Source organism: Stenella coeruleoalba (assembly GCF_951394435.1).
Source record: "Stenella coeruleoalba genome assembly, chromosome: 4".
NCBI classification, from domain to species: domain Eukaryota; kingdom Metazoa; phylum Chordata; class Mammalia; order Artiodactyla; family Delphinidae; genus Stenella; species Stenella coeruleoalba.
This window is the reverse complement of record NC_137149.1, coordinates 30,638,665-30,656,514: the sequence shown is the minus strand read 5'-3', so window position 1 is coordinate 30,656,514 and position 17,850 is coordinate 30,638,665. Positions and strand designations below refer to the sequence as shown.

Here is a 17,850-nt window from a genome sequence, read left to right as displayed (position 1 = left end):
AGAAATTCAAATAAGTATTATTCAAACTTATGATGAACAAAAACAGAAAATGCATTAATATTTTCATCTCTAATACAACATATTTATGCAATATTACATAAAGTTTAACTGCAGAAAAGGCCAAATTCAATAGGAATCCACATGGCCTCTATATTACAAAACAACGTATACAAATCTGAAGGACCCAATAGTCAATGGAAGGGTGGTGGCTGCAGACTTTCAGTAGTGATTCTGGCCCTTAATCAGTAGGAATCATTACTGTAGAGTGTCCTGTTTACAGGTATCAAGTTAAGATAATGCAACAAGATACAAACATTAGTTACAATTAAGGCTATTTCAATTATAAGTGGTGTGGTATTTTTGTCAGCCGTTACTAAACCACATGACACAAGGCAGTTATGAAGCCGGGGCTACTTTAATTCAATGAGTTTGGAGCTGAAAACTATTAATAATTTTCTGCCCAGGATTGGAAGAGTATAACTTACCCGAGGTCCCTGATCACCCTGTTCTCCCTGTAGAGTAGGAAAATGAGAAGATAGTTTTAGAACAAAGTCTGTAGATGCTCATTAAAAAGATCTAAATGTAACATAGTATAAGTCACGCCTGTATGGATTTCCACTAAGTTAATTTGTTCCTGCTACACATTTTCTTACCTTATCACCTTTTGGACCAGGAGGGCCCTGAAATAAAGAGAAAAAAACCATACTTTAAATAAATTTCAAAATATATTGTAGCTTAAATAGATAGGCTAGGGTTAGTCACAAGATTCATGCAAAGGGCACAGAGTTGTACCTGTCAGTGAGGTTTCTCAAGGAATTTTAGGTTCTAAACTATACTTGTAATATGGTTAGAATGTGAAAATGGTATTATATACGTAAACAGGAAAGTATACATATCATAAGTATATAATACGCTGAGTAAATTTTCATAAACTAAACACACCTACTGAAAGTAGAACCCAGCTAAAGGAACCCAGAAGCCCCTGTTGTGATGTTCCTTGTTACTGCTTGCCACCAACAGTAATCACTATTCTGACCTCTGGCAGAATAGATTAGTTTACCTGCTTTTGTACTTTATATAAATGTACTTATATAAATAGAATCATCCATTATGTGTTTAGCCTCTTAGTGTGTGTGAAATTCATGCAAAATTTTGTGTGTAGTTGTAGATTGTTTTTACTGATTTATAATATTCCACTGTGTGAATAAACAATTATTTATTTATTTATCCTACTGTTAATGTCCATTTGCTTCCAGGAGTTTTTGGGTCTTGGTTATTACAAATAGTGCTGCAATAAACATCCTAGTATATGTCTTTCGGTGAAAAATTGAATACATTTCTGTTGGGTGTATATCTAGGAGTGGAATTGTTACATTCTAGACCATACATACATTTGGATTATTAGTTAGTAGATATTGCCAAATAGTTTTTCAATGTGGTTAACAATTATACTTCCATCAGCAATGTATGAGAATTTTCAGTTCCTCTATATCATCACCAATACTTGGTATTTTCCATCTTTTTCATTTTAGACATTCTGGTGGGAGGTGTGGTAGTTTCACACAGTGTTTTAATTTGTACTTCTCCAGTAATTAAGTTGAACTCCTTTTAATAAATGTATTGGCCATTTTGCATCCTAGCCCATAAAGTGTCTGTTCACATCATTTTCTATTGAGTTCTCCTATTATTTGCTAGAGTTCTTTACATATTATACATTGTATTGACAGATAGACAGATAGATAGACACATAGGAGTTCTTTACACACTCTGAATTTGAGTCTTTTGTCAGAAAAGGATATATTTATTGCAAACATATTCTCCCACGCTGCATATTGTGTTTACATTCTCTTAAAGATGTTTTTGATGAATAGAAGTTCTTAAACTCAATTTAACATTTTTTCTCTTTATGATTATCTCTTTTATTGTTCCACTTAAGAAATCTTTGCCTCCTTCAAGGTCATAAAGAGGTTCTTCTATGTTTGTTCTAAAAGCTAAAAGCTTTATTATTTTATCTTCATATCTAGATCTGAATTCATGGAGAACTGATTTTGTGAATGACGTGAGGTTAAAGTCAAGATGCTTTTTTTCCCCATGTGGATATCAAATTAACCCAATACCATTTATTGAAAATGCCTCTTTTCCCCATCACAGTACAGTGTTACCTTTGTCATAAATCAGATGACCATATATATGTGAGTCTTTTGGGAAATTTCTGTTTTGTTGGACAGTTGTCTATTCTTAAGCCACACTGAGATTTTCTTTACTTTTGAACAAAAATACTAGCAGGAAACATGAATTCTAGAGGCATCAGTAGTTTTTTTTCCTAGCTCTTAAAGATGAAGTCATGTCTCAGGGCTCAGCCCACCTGCAGAAGTGGAGCATTTCATAGTTACCTTCAATCTCTCACCTTCCTTTTTAGCAGGGTTGGGAGACAAGAACAAGTCTAGACAGGAGTAAAGCCAAGGTCCTAACAAAGTACCCCTTCTGAGGTCCCAGTGGGGACTGCTATCTCAATTCAGGTGGGAATGTAAGAATGCTCCACCTACCAAGATACCTGCTGCTAAACACCAGTTGCAGAGGAGCTGTACCAAATTCCCATTCTCAGTTGCAGCAATTTTAACAGCTGTGAGGTTATCATGACATTAACAATAACAGGAACATCATGTCTTATATTTTGTATATTTTACCATCAACAAAGAACTTTGACCTCTTACTGCATTTAATCTTCTCCCAACCTAATGAGCAAAGTTTTATGATATTTCTTTTACAGATGTCAGAAATAAAACTCAAAGATTATCAAGGTTATGCCTCTTGTAAGTGAGTTAGCCAGGACTTTAAGCTAGTCTGTGTGACTTTAAATGCAGTGCATCGTGATGCTAAGTGTTAGGGCACAGCTCTAGAACTAGATTCTCAGGAAGACTGACAGCCATGTATCTGGTGCCTGCTTTCAACAGGTGCCCTCTTGAATGCCTCCCAATTGCCTTTTTCTTTTTTTTCTTTCTTTCTTTTCTTTTTTTTTCTTTTGGCCGAGCCACACAGCTTGCAGGATCTTATTTCCCCAACCAGGGATCAAACATGCCCCCTGCTGTGGAAGCACGGAGTTCTAACCACTGGACCACCAGGGAATTTCCCCGATTGCCTTTTTCATAGTGTCATGGACAGCGGCCTCAACATCTCAAGTTCAAAATGCAGGAAAGAGGAATTGTAGAGCATCTGGGAGAGGGAGAGGGGGCCAAGATAATGGAATCAACTAAACAAATCCTTTTCTTTCTTAACTCCCCAAATAATTTTGCCACTAAAAAGGGGAGCTATTTTAAGAACATTTTTCTTAATGTTTTCAGCGAATCAAGTAGTGAGTCATGATTACAGTCTGTCTGTGTACCTCTGTAAAATTAAGTTTAAGAAATTTATTGGTCATTCTTGACACGCACAAAATGCTCACTAATGCTCTACAAGTAGGATTTTATTTTTGGGGGGGGCAGAGTCAACCCAAAGAAAAGAATGAGAGGACACCTACCATCAAGTTAAGAAATGCAGTGGAGATTCTGGTCTTGATTTAATTAAGTAGCATGTTTAACTCTAATTAGATCTTTATATACATTTGGTGGATGCCTATGAAGAGTTTGGCAATGTTCTAAGCACTGGTAGAGGATATGCTGAGACATGCTGTTCTAGAAAAGCTAAATAGCCTGTTGCCAAAGTCAAACACTTCTGCTATACTGGTGTTAAGAAAAATGACCCCTAGAAAATCCAGCTACTGTAAGGTCACTTACAATTACTGTGGACTTGTCCCCAGCCCCTCTCCCCTACGCCCATCAAAAGCTTCTCCTCTTTAAAGTTTAGTTTGCTTTTGCTTGTGAGATTTCAGAGGCCAAGGCTCTCATTGTACCAGTCCCCCAAAGGGACCTTGTTAGGTGATACGGCATGTTTGAGGTCAAAACTTTTGTGAAATTATTTTACAGTGGGGAACAGAGATGAGTCTTTTCCCCAAAGTCCAATGACTAACGCTAAAGCCACATGTGTCCTCTAGAGCTCTTTAGACAGCTTGCCATAAGCAAGGATGCTTAATTCATGAACACATGAAAATTTGCATTTACAATTGAGTAATGAATACTGCTGCTTCAAAAGGGGGTATTTTTGAGTAGACAGAATGGCGTCCTGGCACCTGCCAGCTCAATGCAGAACCGAAGCAGAGGTCAACCTCCATCCACAGCTGTGGCGGCTGCTTCGGACACTCCAGGCCCCACTTGTGCTCTCGGGTTTAATGGCAGGTGTTTTCTTCAGCTCTGAGTAAAATCCCACTCTTATTTCTAGGCTGGACCCTTTCACTGCAAACATGGGTTAAATATGTAGAAAAACGTGAGCTACCTTACTAAGCAAAGATAGTATTTCAAAATTTTGGAGCCATGATTCTTTTTAAAGTCAAAACATTACAATCGAAAGAAAGGTTTCTTTGATTATTAACTTTTAAAATTAAAGCTGGGGCATGATTGAAGTTATTTTTCTTTTGTCTTTAGAGTAAAGCCAAACAAAACTCTCTGGTATTAACTACAGGATAGGCAGCAATACAAATGAATGAATTATTTGAATCAGGGAGTATTTTACACTGGCATTTTGCTGCTTCCAACTACACCAAGTTAACGATCTAATATTCAGTGGACATATATGTTGTCCAGGTATCAGTATCAGTGGCTGGTTGTTAACTATTTGAAGGTAAAAGCCTGTTGCTAAAACAAGGTTGAGGTCAATGGGAAGGAAATATGGTAAAATGACTGGTCACAATTAACTGAATAGTGAGTCACAGCCTCATATGAGGCTTCTTTTCGGACTCCTGTCCTTCTGGTCTGGTCTGGTCTGGTATGTTGGAGTCAGATCTTTTATAATGTCCACTTTAATAAATAAATAAGAATACTTGAAATGATCTTTCTAATTAGTTTTACATAATTAGCTCTAATTACATAAATTTCAAAGGTGCTAACAACATCTTTATTATTAGTGTTGTTAGCAGTTGGAGAGTTTCTTTTAGAGAGTTGTTAAAGTGTTATTAATTTACTACCAAAGTATTTATAAATTTCAGTGGCAAACTTCAAATTAGCTCCTATTCAAGTGACTTCAAATACAGAACTTAGTAGCAACCTATTTGTATCAAGACTTTAATGTGGGCCTATAATAATTTTAGTCTCCTGAATTCTATTTCTATCCAAACAACTAAGGTTTTAGCTCTTTTTCCATGCACTATTATCTATTTCAATTAAATGATAAAAACCAAATTAAAAGCACAGGAATAAGAGGAACAATAAATGAGATTCAGGAAAATACTGGATTTCAATCGACATAAAAGTAATTGAAATACAGCTGGAAAAGACAGATATAGTCATAGGGGTTGGATGGCCCAATAAAGGACTTTTACTCACTAGAACTGTAAATTTTGTCTACTTTGAACTGGCAACAGCTAAAAAGGGAATGATTTTTACAAGACGGCAATCATGAAAACAAAATTAAATTCCGCTAAAGGCAGAAAAATGGAAAGGGAGTAAACCCTGGAAATTCCTGACAGCCAGAGCTGCTGAAATATGAATGAAGTTACGGTTTCTATCCCAGAGAAGTGTAGGTCATTTGTATTTTTGAAATATAACAATTCTTGTTCTGATGAATCTCTGCATTCCTGTAGAATTATGAGGAAATGCAAGTTTCATATTCTAAGCATTTATAGCCAACTATCAGCCAGACAATGTGCTCTGAGTCTGGAGGATGGACGTGTAAATATAATTATAACTAGTGGAATAAATGCTGTGTTGTAGGAGTACAGAGAGGAATGAAGGTAGGAGAGCAGGAATTAAAAAGATAACATTGGAACTGGCTCTCGAAAGTTGGCCGGGATAAGGGGAACTGGGGAGGAGTGAGGCTGTTCAGGCAGAAGGGATGAATGTGCAGACGTGTGAGAGGACATCCTGCCATCGGATGAGGAGTTCAGAGTGGTAAGAACATATGTGGTGTGGAGAGTGGAGATGGGGAATAGCAGGAAAGAGATTTGGGAAGACCGGCTAACAATACCCAGGTCCCTGGGCTGGATTCCGTCATCGATTTTACAAGGGGATGCCGAGATCAAGTGTGCCTTATGGAACTCAGAGAGTATGGAATGCTATTCTTCTTAGGAAGTTGTTGCCTTGGTCCAAGGGAGAGATGGCAAAGATCTGAATTAATCACGACAATCAGGACACAGGAAAAGTTATAGATTTACGAGAAATTTCTGAGGCAGAACCAACAGCAAAGTTAACTGATTGGACATGGGGGCCATTGACAGATCATCAACATGGTTGAAGAAGTTCTGTTCACTTGAAGTTCACAATTTAGTGCATTTGAAGAAAAGGGCTGCCCTAAGCTGATTCAATCCTGATAAACACAGCAGCTCCAGAGCCAAGTGAACCATATAAAGTGTGAAATCTAGTTTTAGGGATGTTTTTCAAATCCAAGCAGAGTATTAGCAGATTTGGCTGACCTAATCAGAAATAGCTGAGAGAGAGAGAGAGAATTCTCTATCATCACTGTTAGGTAAAAGGAGCATGGGTGATAATATAATATGGCGGCCATACCGTGCTGCCGCCATGCAGAAGCCATCCTTCTTCTAATGTTAATTTATGAACAAAGTACATTCCTTTCCTCTACTTTTTAAACTGTAAACTTAACATGGAATTACTATATTTTAAAAGCCATAATTTCCTTAATCTTTTAAGGATAAAGAAGACAGGTTCTGCTGCATGGCCGTTCTCTAGAAGCACAGCACAACCTCAGTAGCCACTGCATGTCTGATGTCTGTGTGCTCAGGCACCCTTGCAAACATTACTTTATCAATATTCACAGTCTCCCAGGGAGGAAGGAAACGCAAAGTATCCAATGTTCCCCTGAACAGTAGGATAGAAGCCTCAGTTCTACTGATGGCAAGATACGTCCCTGACTGTATCATTAACTTGGCCCATTGTGCCAATGAGATAGATACTCAAATCATATAGGCACGAAGAACCTGAATTTGGTACCTTGGTTCTTAGCATGTATCTGAAATTGCACAAAATCATACTGCAAATAGTATTAGCAATGGAAAAATCTACTACTTAGTGGAAAAATAGGGACCCTAGCTATTTACATGTGGATAAATCTACCTCGCTTCTGAATAAATTGCAGTTAGCATAGGTTCACCTCTGACTAAAATGTGAACATGTGTTCTTCCAAGTGTATGCCTCAACCTTGAACTCATATATATCATTTTCCGCTTTACTGGCATAATATATTTTTAGGGACATTTCTTTCTCAAATCACCAATTTTTTTGTTTGTTTGTTTCACAGACTTCCAACTTTGCAAATAACTTCAGCTAGTAATGTGTAAATTTAAAGCTTTTTATGGAAAACGTAACGTGAAAATGTACGAGTTCCTATACATAAGTATAGATCAGTGTGTGTGTTTGTGTGTGTGTGTGTGTGTGTGTGTGTGTGTGTGTGTGTGCTTCCGTATAATTTCTTTTCAAATGCTACAGAAAAGAGTAAAAAATAAAAAGGAAAGTATAATTTGGGGGAATTATTTTAAAATAAAATACATAAATTATCTTGGTGATTAAGAGCTCAAGGTTTAGAATCAAACAGATCCAGACTGAAATCCTGGTTGTGATCACCTGTGTGATCTTTAGCAGATTAATTAATCTCTTTGAGCCTCAGTTCCTTCATCTGAAAAATGGGGAAAACTATGCTTACTCTTTGCTTAAATGAAACACTGTCCACAAAGCAACTTGTAGAATGCCTGATCTACTAATGGTAATGATTTTGAAGCACACACTCAATATTTTAAATATTTTAACCATGCTAAACATAAAATTAAATTTCTTTTTCAGATACTTGACCTGAGGATGAAGAAAGTAAACATATTGATTTCCTAAAATCAAAAGGCAATGCGGTGAGAAATGTATTAGGTGGAAGGTTGAAAACATTTCAAGAATATGTGGGTTTAATATAGTTTACTTCAATGTACAGGAAATATTACCAAACGAAACAAAGCAAAACAAAAGCACTTAATTGTTGTTTTAACCATACTTTAATGACTAAAAACTTTAGGCCCTGGAACTACCTAGTCACCCCTAGCATACAGTAGATAATCAATTCTCGCTGAATCAAAACACCCAGAAAGACAAGAATGCAATAAAACTCTCCTGTGTTCAAAGCAGCAACATATAAAAGAAATATACAAGAACCAGATTCAATGTTGCTGCAGAAGAACCGTGTTCATTATAGTGTCAAACTCTGCTAAGCCAGGGAAGGGAATTACAGCTATAAACAGGTTTATAGCTTCAGACTTTACACCTTTTGTTTTGCATTGAAGATTAAAAGAAACCAAGCAGAAAAGGGGGTCGGTATAAACAGAAATTTAAAATATCAAAACCAGCCCCGCTTATTGAGAAGGTACTTTTTACAGCTCTTATTTTCTGGGCATTTTCTGTAGTAAGATGGTAACTATATGTTCTTTCGTGATGTCAGCTGAGCCTTGAACGAGGGACTATACGTACCCAAGATCAGTCTTAAATCATAAGCAGCTGTCATAAGGAAACAATTAGTGAGGTCTAGCACTAAAAGAAAATTTAGAAAAACCAAACATTAAAAAAGGACTCTTGAAAGTTAGGCTGATGTAGCTCAATGGACTTAAGGGCTTATAAAACAGCAGGAATCAGGGAAGCTCACTCTGGCTTTCTTTTCTAACACAATACAAATCAAAGACAGCCAAATTACTTCTTCTGCCAATCATAACCAAGAGGTCCCTTCTTTCTAGAAACATTCCTTACATCTAAATATTTTAAAAGATTGCTAAAACTTTTTATTTGTTTAACTTTGCTTTTTTTTTTTAAACTTATTTTTAAGAGGTCAAATAAAATGAACTCCATGGTGAAAGACTTGGAATCCTAAACATTCCTTCTGTGGAAAGAAAGTATCAACTTGCTCTCTAAATGCCCATAGTAGCCCCTGTGATTTTGCAGCTAATGGTGTAAACTATCCTATAATACTCTTAGTGTCCTCAATATAATTCAAAGGTATTCAGAGGTAACATCCATCTTTAAACCTGGAGTTTAATTTACAATCATTTATTTCTTCATGTTGCCTACTATACTGTCCCCAAGTAATTTTCCCCAGACTATTTAAGAAAGCCTGGTTTGAAGGTCACTTTGATTCTTGACTTCACTTGTAGTATCTCATAGAGCAATATTGATTTTGTGCAGGGCAACTGAATACAATCCAGGGATGAGGGTAGGATGTCCCCTTTGAGTCTAACGACATACACAGAAGGGATGGAAAAAACAACTGTCAGATGAGTCTGGGAGATCCTGAATCTCAGGGTTCCTCTGTGGTTCCTGAGCTGCCTATGTAAATTAGAAGCTCAATCTCCCTCATTCTCAGCTGATGACTAAACAGAGCAAAAGCTTTAATGTAAGCTTCCACATGTACCACACTCTCCGTCTCCAGATTTTCTTGTATCTTCACCTCCTCTCTCCTGGGAGTGAAGGGACTATCATACCTATTCTCCCCACCCTCGCCCTGCTCTTCATTGCTGTTCTCACTTGTCTCTTCAACAAGTTCTCTTGGCTTAATTTCCAAAATATACAAATAGCTCATACAACTCAACAGTTAAAAAAAAAAAAAATCAAAAAATGGGCAGAAGAAGACCTAAACAAACATTTCCCCAAAGAAGAAATACAAATGGCCAAGAGGCACATGAAAAGCTGCTCAACATCACTAATTATTAGAGAAATGCAGATCAAAACTACAATGAGGTGTCACCTCACACTGGTCAGAACGGCCATCATTAAAAATTCTGCAAATAACAAATGCTGGAGAGGATGTAGAGAAAAGGGAACCCTCCTACACTGTTAGTGGGAATGTAAGTTGGTACAGTCATCATGGAAAACAGTATGGAGGTTCCTCAGAAAACTAAAAATAGAATTACCATAATGATCCATCAATCCCACTCCTAGGCAAAAATCCGGACAAAACTCTAATCCAAAAAGATACAAGCACCCCTATGGTCATAGCAGCATTATTCACAATAGCCAAGACATGGAAACAACATAAATGTCCATCGACAGGTGAATGGACAAAGAAGACGTGGTACATATATACAATGGAATACTATTCAGCCATAAAAAAGAACAAAATAATGCCATTTGCAGCAACATGGTTGCAACTAGAGATTATCATACTAAGTGAAGTAAGTCAGAAAGAGAAAGACAAATACCATATGATATCACTTGTATGTGGAATCTAAAATATGATACAAATGAACCTGTCTATGAAACAGAAACAGACTTACGGACATAGAGTACAGACTTGTGTTTGCCAGCGGGGAGGGGGTTGGGGGAGGGATGGAGTGAGAGTTTGGGGTTAGCAGATGTCAGCTATTATATATCGAATGCATAAACAACAAGGCCCTACTGTATAGCCCAGAGAACTATATTCAGTATCCTATGATAAACCATAATGGAAAAGAAAAAAATATATATATATATAAAAGAATTGTATATATATGTATAACTGAATCGCTTTGCGGTACAGCAGAAATTAATACAACATTGTAAATAAAGTATACTTCAATAAAGAGTAATAAAATAAAACAAAATAAACCCCATTACGGTTCCCTTGGATTCTTCTCCTTGGTCTCCAAACATGTTCATTCCCCCTCTCCTAAAGTCAAAGGAAAGAAAAGTTGCCTTTGCCCTCCATTCCCCCATTCTAAGGTCGTGACTTCTTCTTACCATCTCCATTGAACTTCCCTAAGTAATAGACTGGTCACAAAAAGAAAGGAAATTGAACTTGAGGGAAGAGAAAGTAAGTAGCAGAGTAGAAGGCATATTTTTACATTCTAGGTTTGGGAAAAATAAAGTAACATGAGTTGAAATACATATTGATCTTGAGGGCATTTCTTTCCATTAAGAAGAAGAAAGCTGAGCTATGGGAAGGGAAACTGCTGAGCCAGTCACTGGGGCCCTGGAAGGGAGTCACCCTGGGCTAAACTAAAACTAAATAAACCACAGCTTTGAGGAGGGAGGGTTGACAAAGCCCATATATGTCAAGATTGCCCAGATTTGTTTCTAAACCTTTTGTCTTTTCACTTTACTCCCTTCATCAGCTATCAAATATACTATTTGGCTTTACCTATTACCTGAATTATGTCCTAAATTCTTTTCCAAGCTGCAATCCTGCATTCTCAACTGCTCACCAGATGTCTAAGCCAAGAGAGGCCATCATCAGCTCAAACTCAACATTTTCCAACCAAACTTCTCAGTTTCTACTGCAAGCCAATCATGACTTCTGACTTCCCTATTTTTGTTTAACACACTGCTACTCTTGCAAGTCTAAAAGCTCAGTGTTACGTTTGATTCAGTAAATAGGATCTATTGACAAGTCCTATATTCATTCTCCCCAAAATCCCTTGAATATAACTTTCCATGTTTGTTGCTAGTTCCCTTGTGCCTGGAAAACAAGAATAGTCTATAAGCATCTTTGGTCTTCCTTTACTCTACTTCCTCTTACATTCTTTTGGCAGGCTATGTTTTCTAAAGTGCATTTCTAAACATATCATTCCTCAGCTCAAAACACATCAATGGCTCATTTGTAATCCACTCTGAGAAAGTTGATATAGGCCATGAGCCTCCATGGATGCAAAAGCTATTAGGTGACAGGTTTTGGGAAAGCAGGCCAATACCACTGACCTGCCAATCAACCAAATATTTTATGCCTCTTGGTATGATGAAATAAGAAGCATATTACACCTTTATAAGAGACTCTTTCTGAACATTGAACCAGAACCTAATCAAACCTCTAAATAGAACTTGCAAAAGATATTTACAAGAAAAACAGAAGATAAGAGAAAGTTCAAAAGCACCATAAGGAAGTCAGACCAATCCAGAATGCGGGGCATTCTATAAATAGGATGAATGCCCTGAAAAAACTGATGACATGAAAACATAAAAAGAGGAGGAAGATGACTATAGAATAAAAGAGACTGAAGAGTTATAGTAATTAAATTCCAAGTGTGGGCTTTACATCTTGATTCAAACCATCTATAGAGACATTTTTGAGATAATTGGGGAAATTTGAATACAGACTGGGTATGATGATATTTAAAGAGTTATTATTAATTTTATTAGAATCAATAATGAAGTGATGGGTATGTTACAGAAAGGTCTTATCAGTTAGAGATTCATATTTCAGTATTTGCAGATGCAATGACATGATATCTAGGTTTTGCTTTTATATACATCATCAAAAAAACAAAGCAAAACAAAATAAACGAGAGGAAGGGATTCATGAAACAAGATTAGTCTTGGATAATTCTTGAAGCTGGTTGAGGGGTCTAGGGCAGTTTATGACACTACTTTCTCTTCCTTTTAAATAAGCTTGAGAATTCCCCAAAGAAGTAGTTATATAATTAAAAATTTAGTTTAGATCACCCTTCTGATCCCTACCAAATAAAGTGTTAGCTTCTGCTTGTGTCCAAAGTCCTCTATTGTCTCATTTTATTTTATTTATTTATTTTTTATTTTTTTAAAAACTCTTTATTGGAGTACAATTGCTTTACAATGGTGTGTTAGTTTCTGCTTTATAACAAAGTGAATCAGCTATACATATACATACATCCTCATATCTCCTCCCTCTTGCGTCTCCCTCCCACCCTCCCTATCCCACCCCTCTAGGTGGACACAAAGCACCGAGCTGATCTCCCTGTGCTATGTGGCTGCTTCCCACTAGCTATCTACTTTACATTTGGTAGTGTATATATGTCCATGCCACTGTCTCACTTCGTCCCAGCTTACCCTTCCCCCTCCCCGTGTCCTCAAGTCCATTCTCTACGTCTGCATCTTTATTCCAAAGTCCTCTATTATCTGCTTCTAACTTTCCTTTTCTGCTTTATCCCCCATGCCACCTCTCCCTCTATTCCCTTAAGGATCCTCTCCGCCAGTCAGCCTTGAATACCAGCTGTTGTCAGAATGCCCCTCACTCTCCTCACTTTCTGTACCTTTGCTTATGCCATTCTTTCTGCTGAATAAACGTCATCAGTTATCATTTTGCTTAGAATAACGATAGCACAACTTTCTTGAAACTTCTTACCTGGCAGTCTGAGCTATGGAGCTACTTGGAAAAAAACACAGTAGGAATCTGAGTTTCTGAAAGAAACATTAGTCCTTGCAGTAAAAGTCTCATCTTTGCCTCCTCTACAATCCCACTATCATTATTGCCAGTCATTGATGGCTCATCTCAGTGACCTCTCTTCCCTGAGCTTTACCTGACCCTCTTTTGGATATGTTCCTTCCCTAGTTTTGAACTCCTAAAGCACTTGTAACTCTTTTAGAAAACTTAGCTCGTGCTCACTAGGTATAAGACGTATGCTTCATGCTAAACTACCAGGGTCCTTGAGGGCAGGAAGAGATCAATATGTAAGAGAGGGAAATGTAACAAATGCTAACTTTGGAGGCTTCAATGTATACAAACATAGGACCTTTGGCAGGTCACTTAACCTCTCTGAGCCTCAGTTTCTGCATCTGTAAGATGGAACAAACAATAGTTAGCTCATACGGGAGTAGTAGGAAGTAATTAAAAGAACATACGGTCTTCTGTAAATAGTATTTCCCTTCCCCTCGTCTCTTACTAATTCAAATGTGTAGTTTTGTACCTTATACGTGGTAAGTATCCAATAAATATATTAGCAGATTTCTTGCAACAGAGGTTTCTAACAGGACATCAGGGCCAAAAGTAATATTCTCTGAATAGCCTGTTGACAATCAGAAAGTCACAGATAACTGTATGTCCAACACGCTTCCAATGAATGCTTATGAGGATATGTTTGACTTCAGCTAGAAATTGTGCCTTTCAAGGTCACTACCATTTCTCATTTGTGGACTCATGACTAGTTCCAGAAGAGTTAACAGCAAAAGGAATAAACAACTTTGCACAGTCTCTTGAAGACGAAATGAACTCTGTTCAATGAAAGATTTTCTTTTTTTCTCACATCTCAAACATGGGCAGATAGTTTTGGCTGTCTTCTCCCTCCTGCCTGTGACTCCAAGCTTTTAGAAAGAGTATATATTTTCTCTCTCCCCACACTTTCAATACTGAGTCACTTCAGCCATTGTTTAAACTAGGTTTAAATGAGGTCTATCCAAAAGAAAGAAGATAGAATAAAATGTTTCTGGAGCTATCTTTCTACCTATTATCTAATAGCATTCTTCCACTGTAATCTCTACACGATCCAAAGAATATATTTTGTATGAAAAATATCATATCAATTGAAATATGACTGGAGATATTTAGAGAGAAAATAACTTTAGCCTATTAAGAATTCTCATAGGATATCAAAATTATCAAAGAAATCCATAAAAACATGTGAGAAATTACATGTGCATATATAATAAACTTGAGAAAATTTATAAATAAAATTTTTAAAGTTTGAAACACTTCAAACTGAATTACTTTTAATTCACTGAAGAAAATATTTCTTTTTTTAAAAAACTTTTTATTGTAGTTAATTTACAATATTATATTAGTTTCAGGTGTACAACATATAAATTCGATATGTTTATAGATTATACTCCATTTAAAGTTATTACAAAATAATGGCTATAGAGAAATAAAGGTGTGTCGTTTAAGCCACCCAGTCTATGGCATTTGGTTGTAGCATCCTGAGCTAAGACACACATGTACTGATGAGTCCTGTGCTGAGCTATCAAGGGGGACTCTCTGCGGACCTTCTGAGCTCTCTCCATGTGGCTCTTTGCTCTCTCACCTGCCTCACAAATTCCAGCTGCCTTGACCTCCTCAAGGGTCAGAGACCACTCTGTTTAGGTGCTCCTTGCTGTGCTACAGCTGAGAAATTCTCTCCAGACAGTAGGTTTGGGTAATCTTAGGGTTCACCTTGTTTGTTTTCCTTCTCTGTGCTGCCTGTTGCCCAATGCCTTAACACTATTGTTTTACATATTTTTTTCTAGGAGCATAAGTCTTACAGTATGTTAGTAAACTATGTTTATACTGTAGATTCAATGTTCCAATATCTAGTAGGGAAAGTCTTCCCTCATTTTTCTTTTTATTTCAAAACATTCTTGGCCACTTGGCTCCCTTACTCTTTCATATGAATTGTAAAGCCAGCTTACTAAATTCCTTTAAAAAGTCCTCTTGGGTTTTGGATTTGGATTGAATTAAATTTATATAGTATTATGAGATACAACTGATATTCTTACATTTGCATACGCCTTGCCCTTGGATGGGGAAAATTAATATCATAAAATACTATGAAGAACAATATTTCTAACTAAAACTTTTCGATACCTTTAGAAAGAATTAGACACATAAATGTTTGTTTTAGATACAGAATATATACAAAAAGTATATCTAACAGTGATAATCATTTTTCATGAATTTCTTAATTTTAAGATTAAACTACTTATCCTAAACCTCTATCTTTTGAGGCCATTATTCTGTTGGATGTTTATCCAGAAGAAGTATCACTATAAGGGTAATACATCTTCATGGCTCTGTCTCAGTGTGAACGCTTATGTGAGAAGGTATGTATGTAGGTGTTTAGATTTAATAATAACACTTATATGTGCCATACCCTGTTCCAAGTGCTTCATTAAATCATGTATTAAGTCAAACCAACCATCCTTATTTTACACTGAAAAACTGAAGGAAAAAAATAACTTGTCCAAAGTCAGGCAGCTTGTAAGTTGCAGACCAGGCTGTAAACCCAGGTGTCTGTCCATGGAGCCCATCTCCTTAACCGTATCCAATGTATTCCATATGCTCCTTATAAAGTGGATTGTTGGGACTTCCCTGGTGTTTCAGTGGTTAAGAATCCGCCTTCCAGGGCAGGGGACGTGGGTTCGATCCCTGGTTGGGGAACTAAGATTCCCACATGCCGCAGGGCAACTAAGCCTGAGCATCACAACTAGAGAAGCCCACGTGCTGCAACGAAGACCCAGCCAGCCAAAATAAAAAAAAATAAAATAAAATTTAAAAAGTGGACTGTTAAAGCTGATATTTTCAGTTCTTTCAGTCATTTCATCATCAAATGAATATAAAATTTTAGCTTTAAATCTAAATTATTAAATATATACATTTAGTCAACAAAACATTATTGTGCTTTTTCTATATATCAACACTGTATTAAAAAATTGAGATATAAAAATGAGTAAGTTTGGGGAATGATAACAGCTTCTATGTATGCAAATCAATGTCAGATTAATTATTCATGAAAGGCTTTGTGTTACTCACCTTTATTCAGATAGAATTAAAAGGAATATATTTGGTAGAGAACAAAGCATAAAGTTGGCAAGAGAAGTTCTTCAATTAATTTCAGTAGGAAAGAATTCTAAGGTAAAATTAAACTTTGGGATAATGTTACACCAATTCAATACACAAATGACCATGTAAAAATAAAGAGATATGGTTATAGTAAAATAAATAAGCTGTTGTATTGTATGTACTCTTAATGGTATAAGCTATTTGGAGTACAATGGAGCCTTTCATATCACGTTAACCATTTACTTAACAAAATACCACAAAAACTAAAACATTAAGACTTTTATAATCATTCTCTTTATCACATAACCCCCACATAAAGTACAGATAATGGGGCATGATAATACTTTATCAGGTCTAACATGATTTATCCAGAATAGACTACATTACTAATTTAATATGACAGTTCTATTACGTAGTGAGTAAAAGACTCTCTGTACACACACACACGAGCACACGCACATGCACACGCACGCACGCATGCATACAGTCACAGACACATGCATTTCAAATTTCTTGGAGAATGTATATGTCCTCCCCCTGCTCCCAAGTCAGGTTATATGGATCTGACAAAGGCTGGAACACAAACATGAAATATGGGAATTGCTAAAGTGTTAGGTTAGAAGGAGCATAATATATAATTAAAAACATATGAATGGAAAGCTAAATACTGTCCCTAAATATAGTATTTTTTTTCAGGAATAATTCCTTACAAGGCACACACAGCTTTATTTTGTAAATTTGAGTAAAACGCTGTGAAATGGCAATGACAACATCAGAACAACAACAAAAAGTAAAAAGGGATTTGGGGAAAAAAGGCAAAGTGACATCTTCCATTTCTTTTCAAGTGCATCTGAACAAGTACAAATGGGAGGCACACGCCTCCATGTGCAGTTGTCTGGTGGTATTTGCTTGTGGTTTTCTCTTGCATTTTTTTCTCACTGAGTAATACAGAATTACACCATGCAAGCAACTTTAGTCCTCCAAATTCCTAAGGGAACTATATCTCCTTTATGTTCACATGCAACTCCAAAGGGGAGTTATGAGGAGGGCTTTAAAATTCTAAAAATTTTATGCAAAAGAAGCGCCCTTGGTATAGAAGGAGTACCAATCATTAATATAATGGTATCAGTCATTAATATAATGGTTTCACTATTGAATATACTGATGGAGTTATTTGGGGTGAAGAGAAGGCCAATATATTTTATAAAGTGTGCAAGATAGAATCCTGAGCAGGTTTTTTTTAAAATACAACTAGTTCCTACAATTTGTATTAAATTATTAGTGGGAGAATATTATTGCTTAAGCAATGTGGTGTTACAACCACCATGAACTACTTTCTATAGCTGTCTTGATTGTTAAAAATCAAATCCAAGCTTTGAACTCTACAGATAAATTATTACAAAATAAAGTAATACATCATAAGTATAGTCCTGGGCTAATGCTATTTGTTTATTTTCACCAAAGATTAAATATCAACATGAATAAACTACTATCATGAAAGGAAACGAAGGCATCCAAACCATG

The 17,850-nt window shown here is 36.4% G+C and overlaps 1 protein-coding gene across 3 annotated transcripts in view; it reads right to left on the bottom strand.

Annotated features, from left to right (window-relative positions):
• COL25A1 (collagen type XXV alpha 1 chain) overlaps positions 1 to 17,850 on the bottom strand; it is a gene marked incomplete at its 3' end in the record, with an annotated part of 460,030 nt that overhangs the window by 153,248 nt on the left and 288,932 nt on the right. For all 3 annotated transcript variants that reach the window (XM_079919359.1, XM_079919357.1, XM_079919358.1), the window contains exons 6-7: positions 654 to 680; positions 486 to 512 (exon numbers count right to left, since the gene is read on the bottom strand). In XM_079919359.1, coding sequence (XP_079775485.1) covers positions 486 to 512; positions 654 to 680 — 54 coding nt within the window. The remainder of the gene's footprint in view (positions 1 to 485; positions 513 to 653; positions 681 to 17,850) is intronic.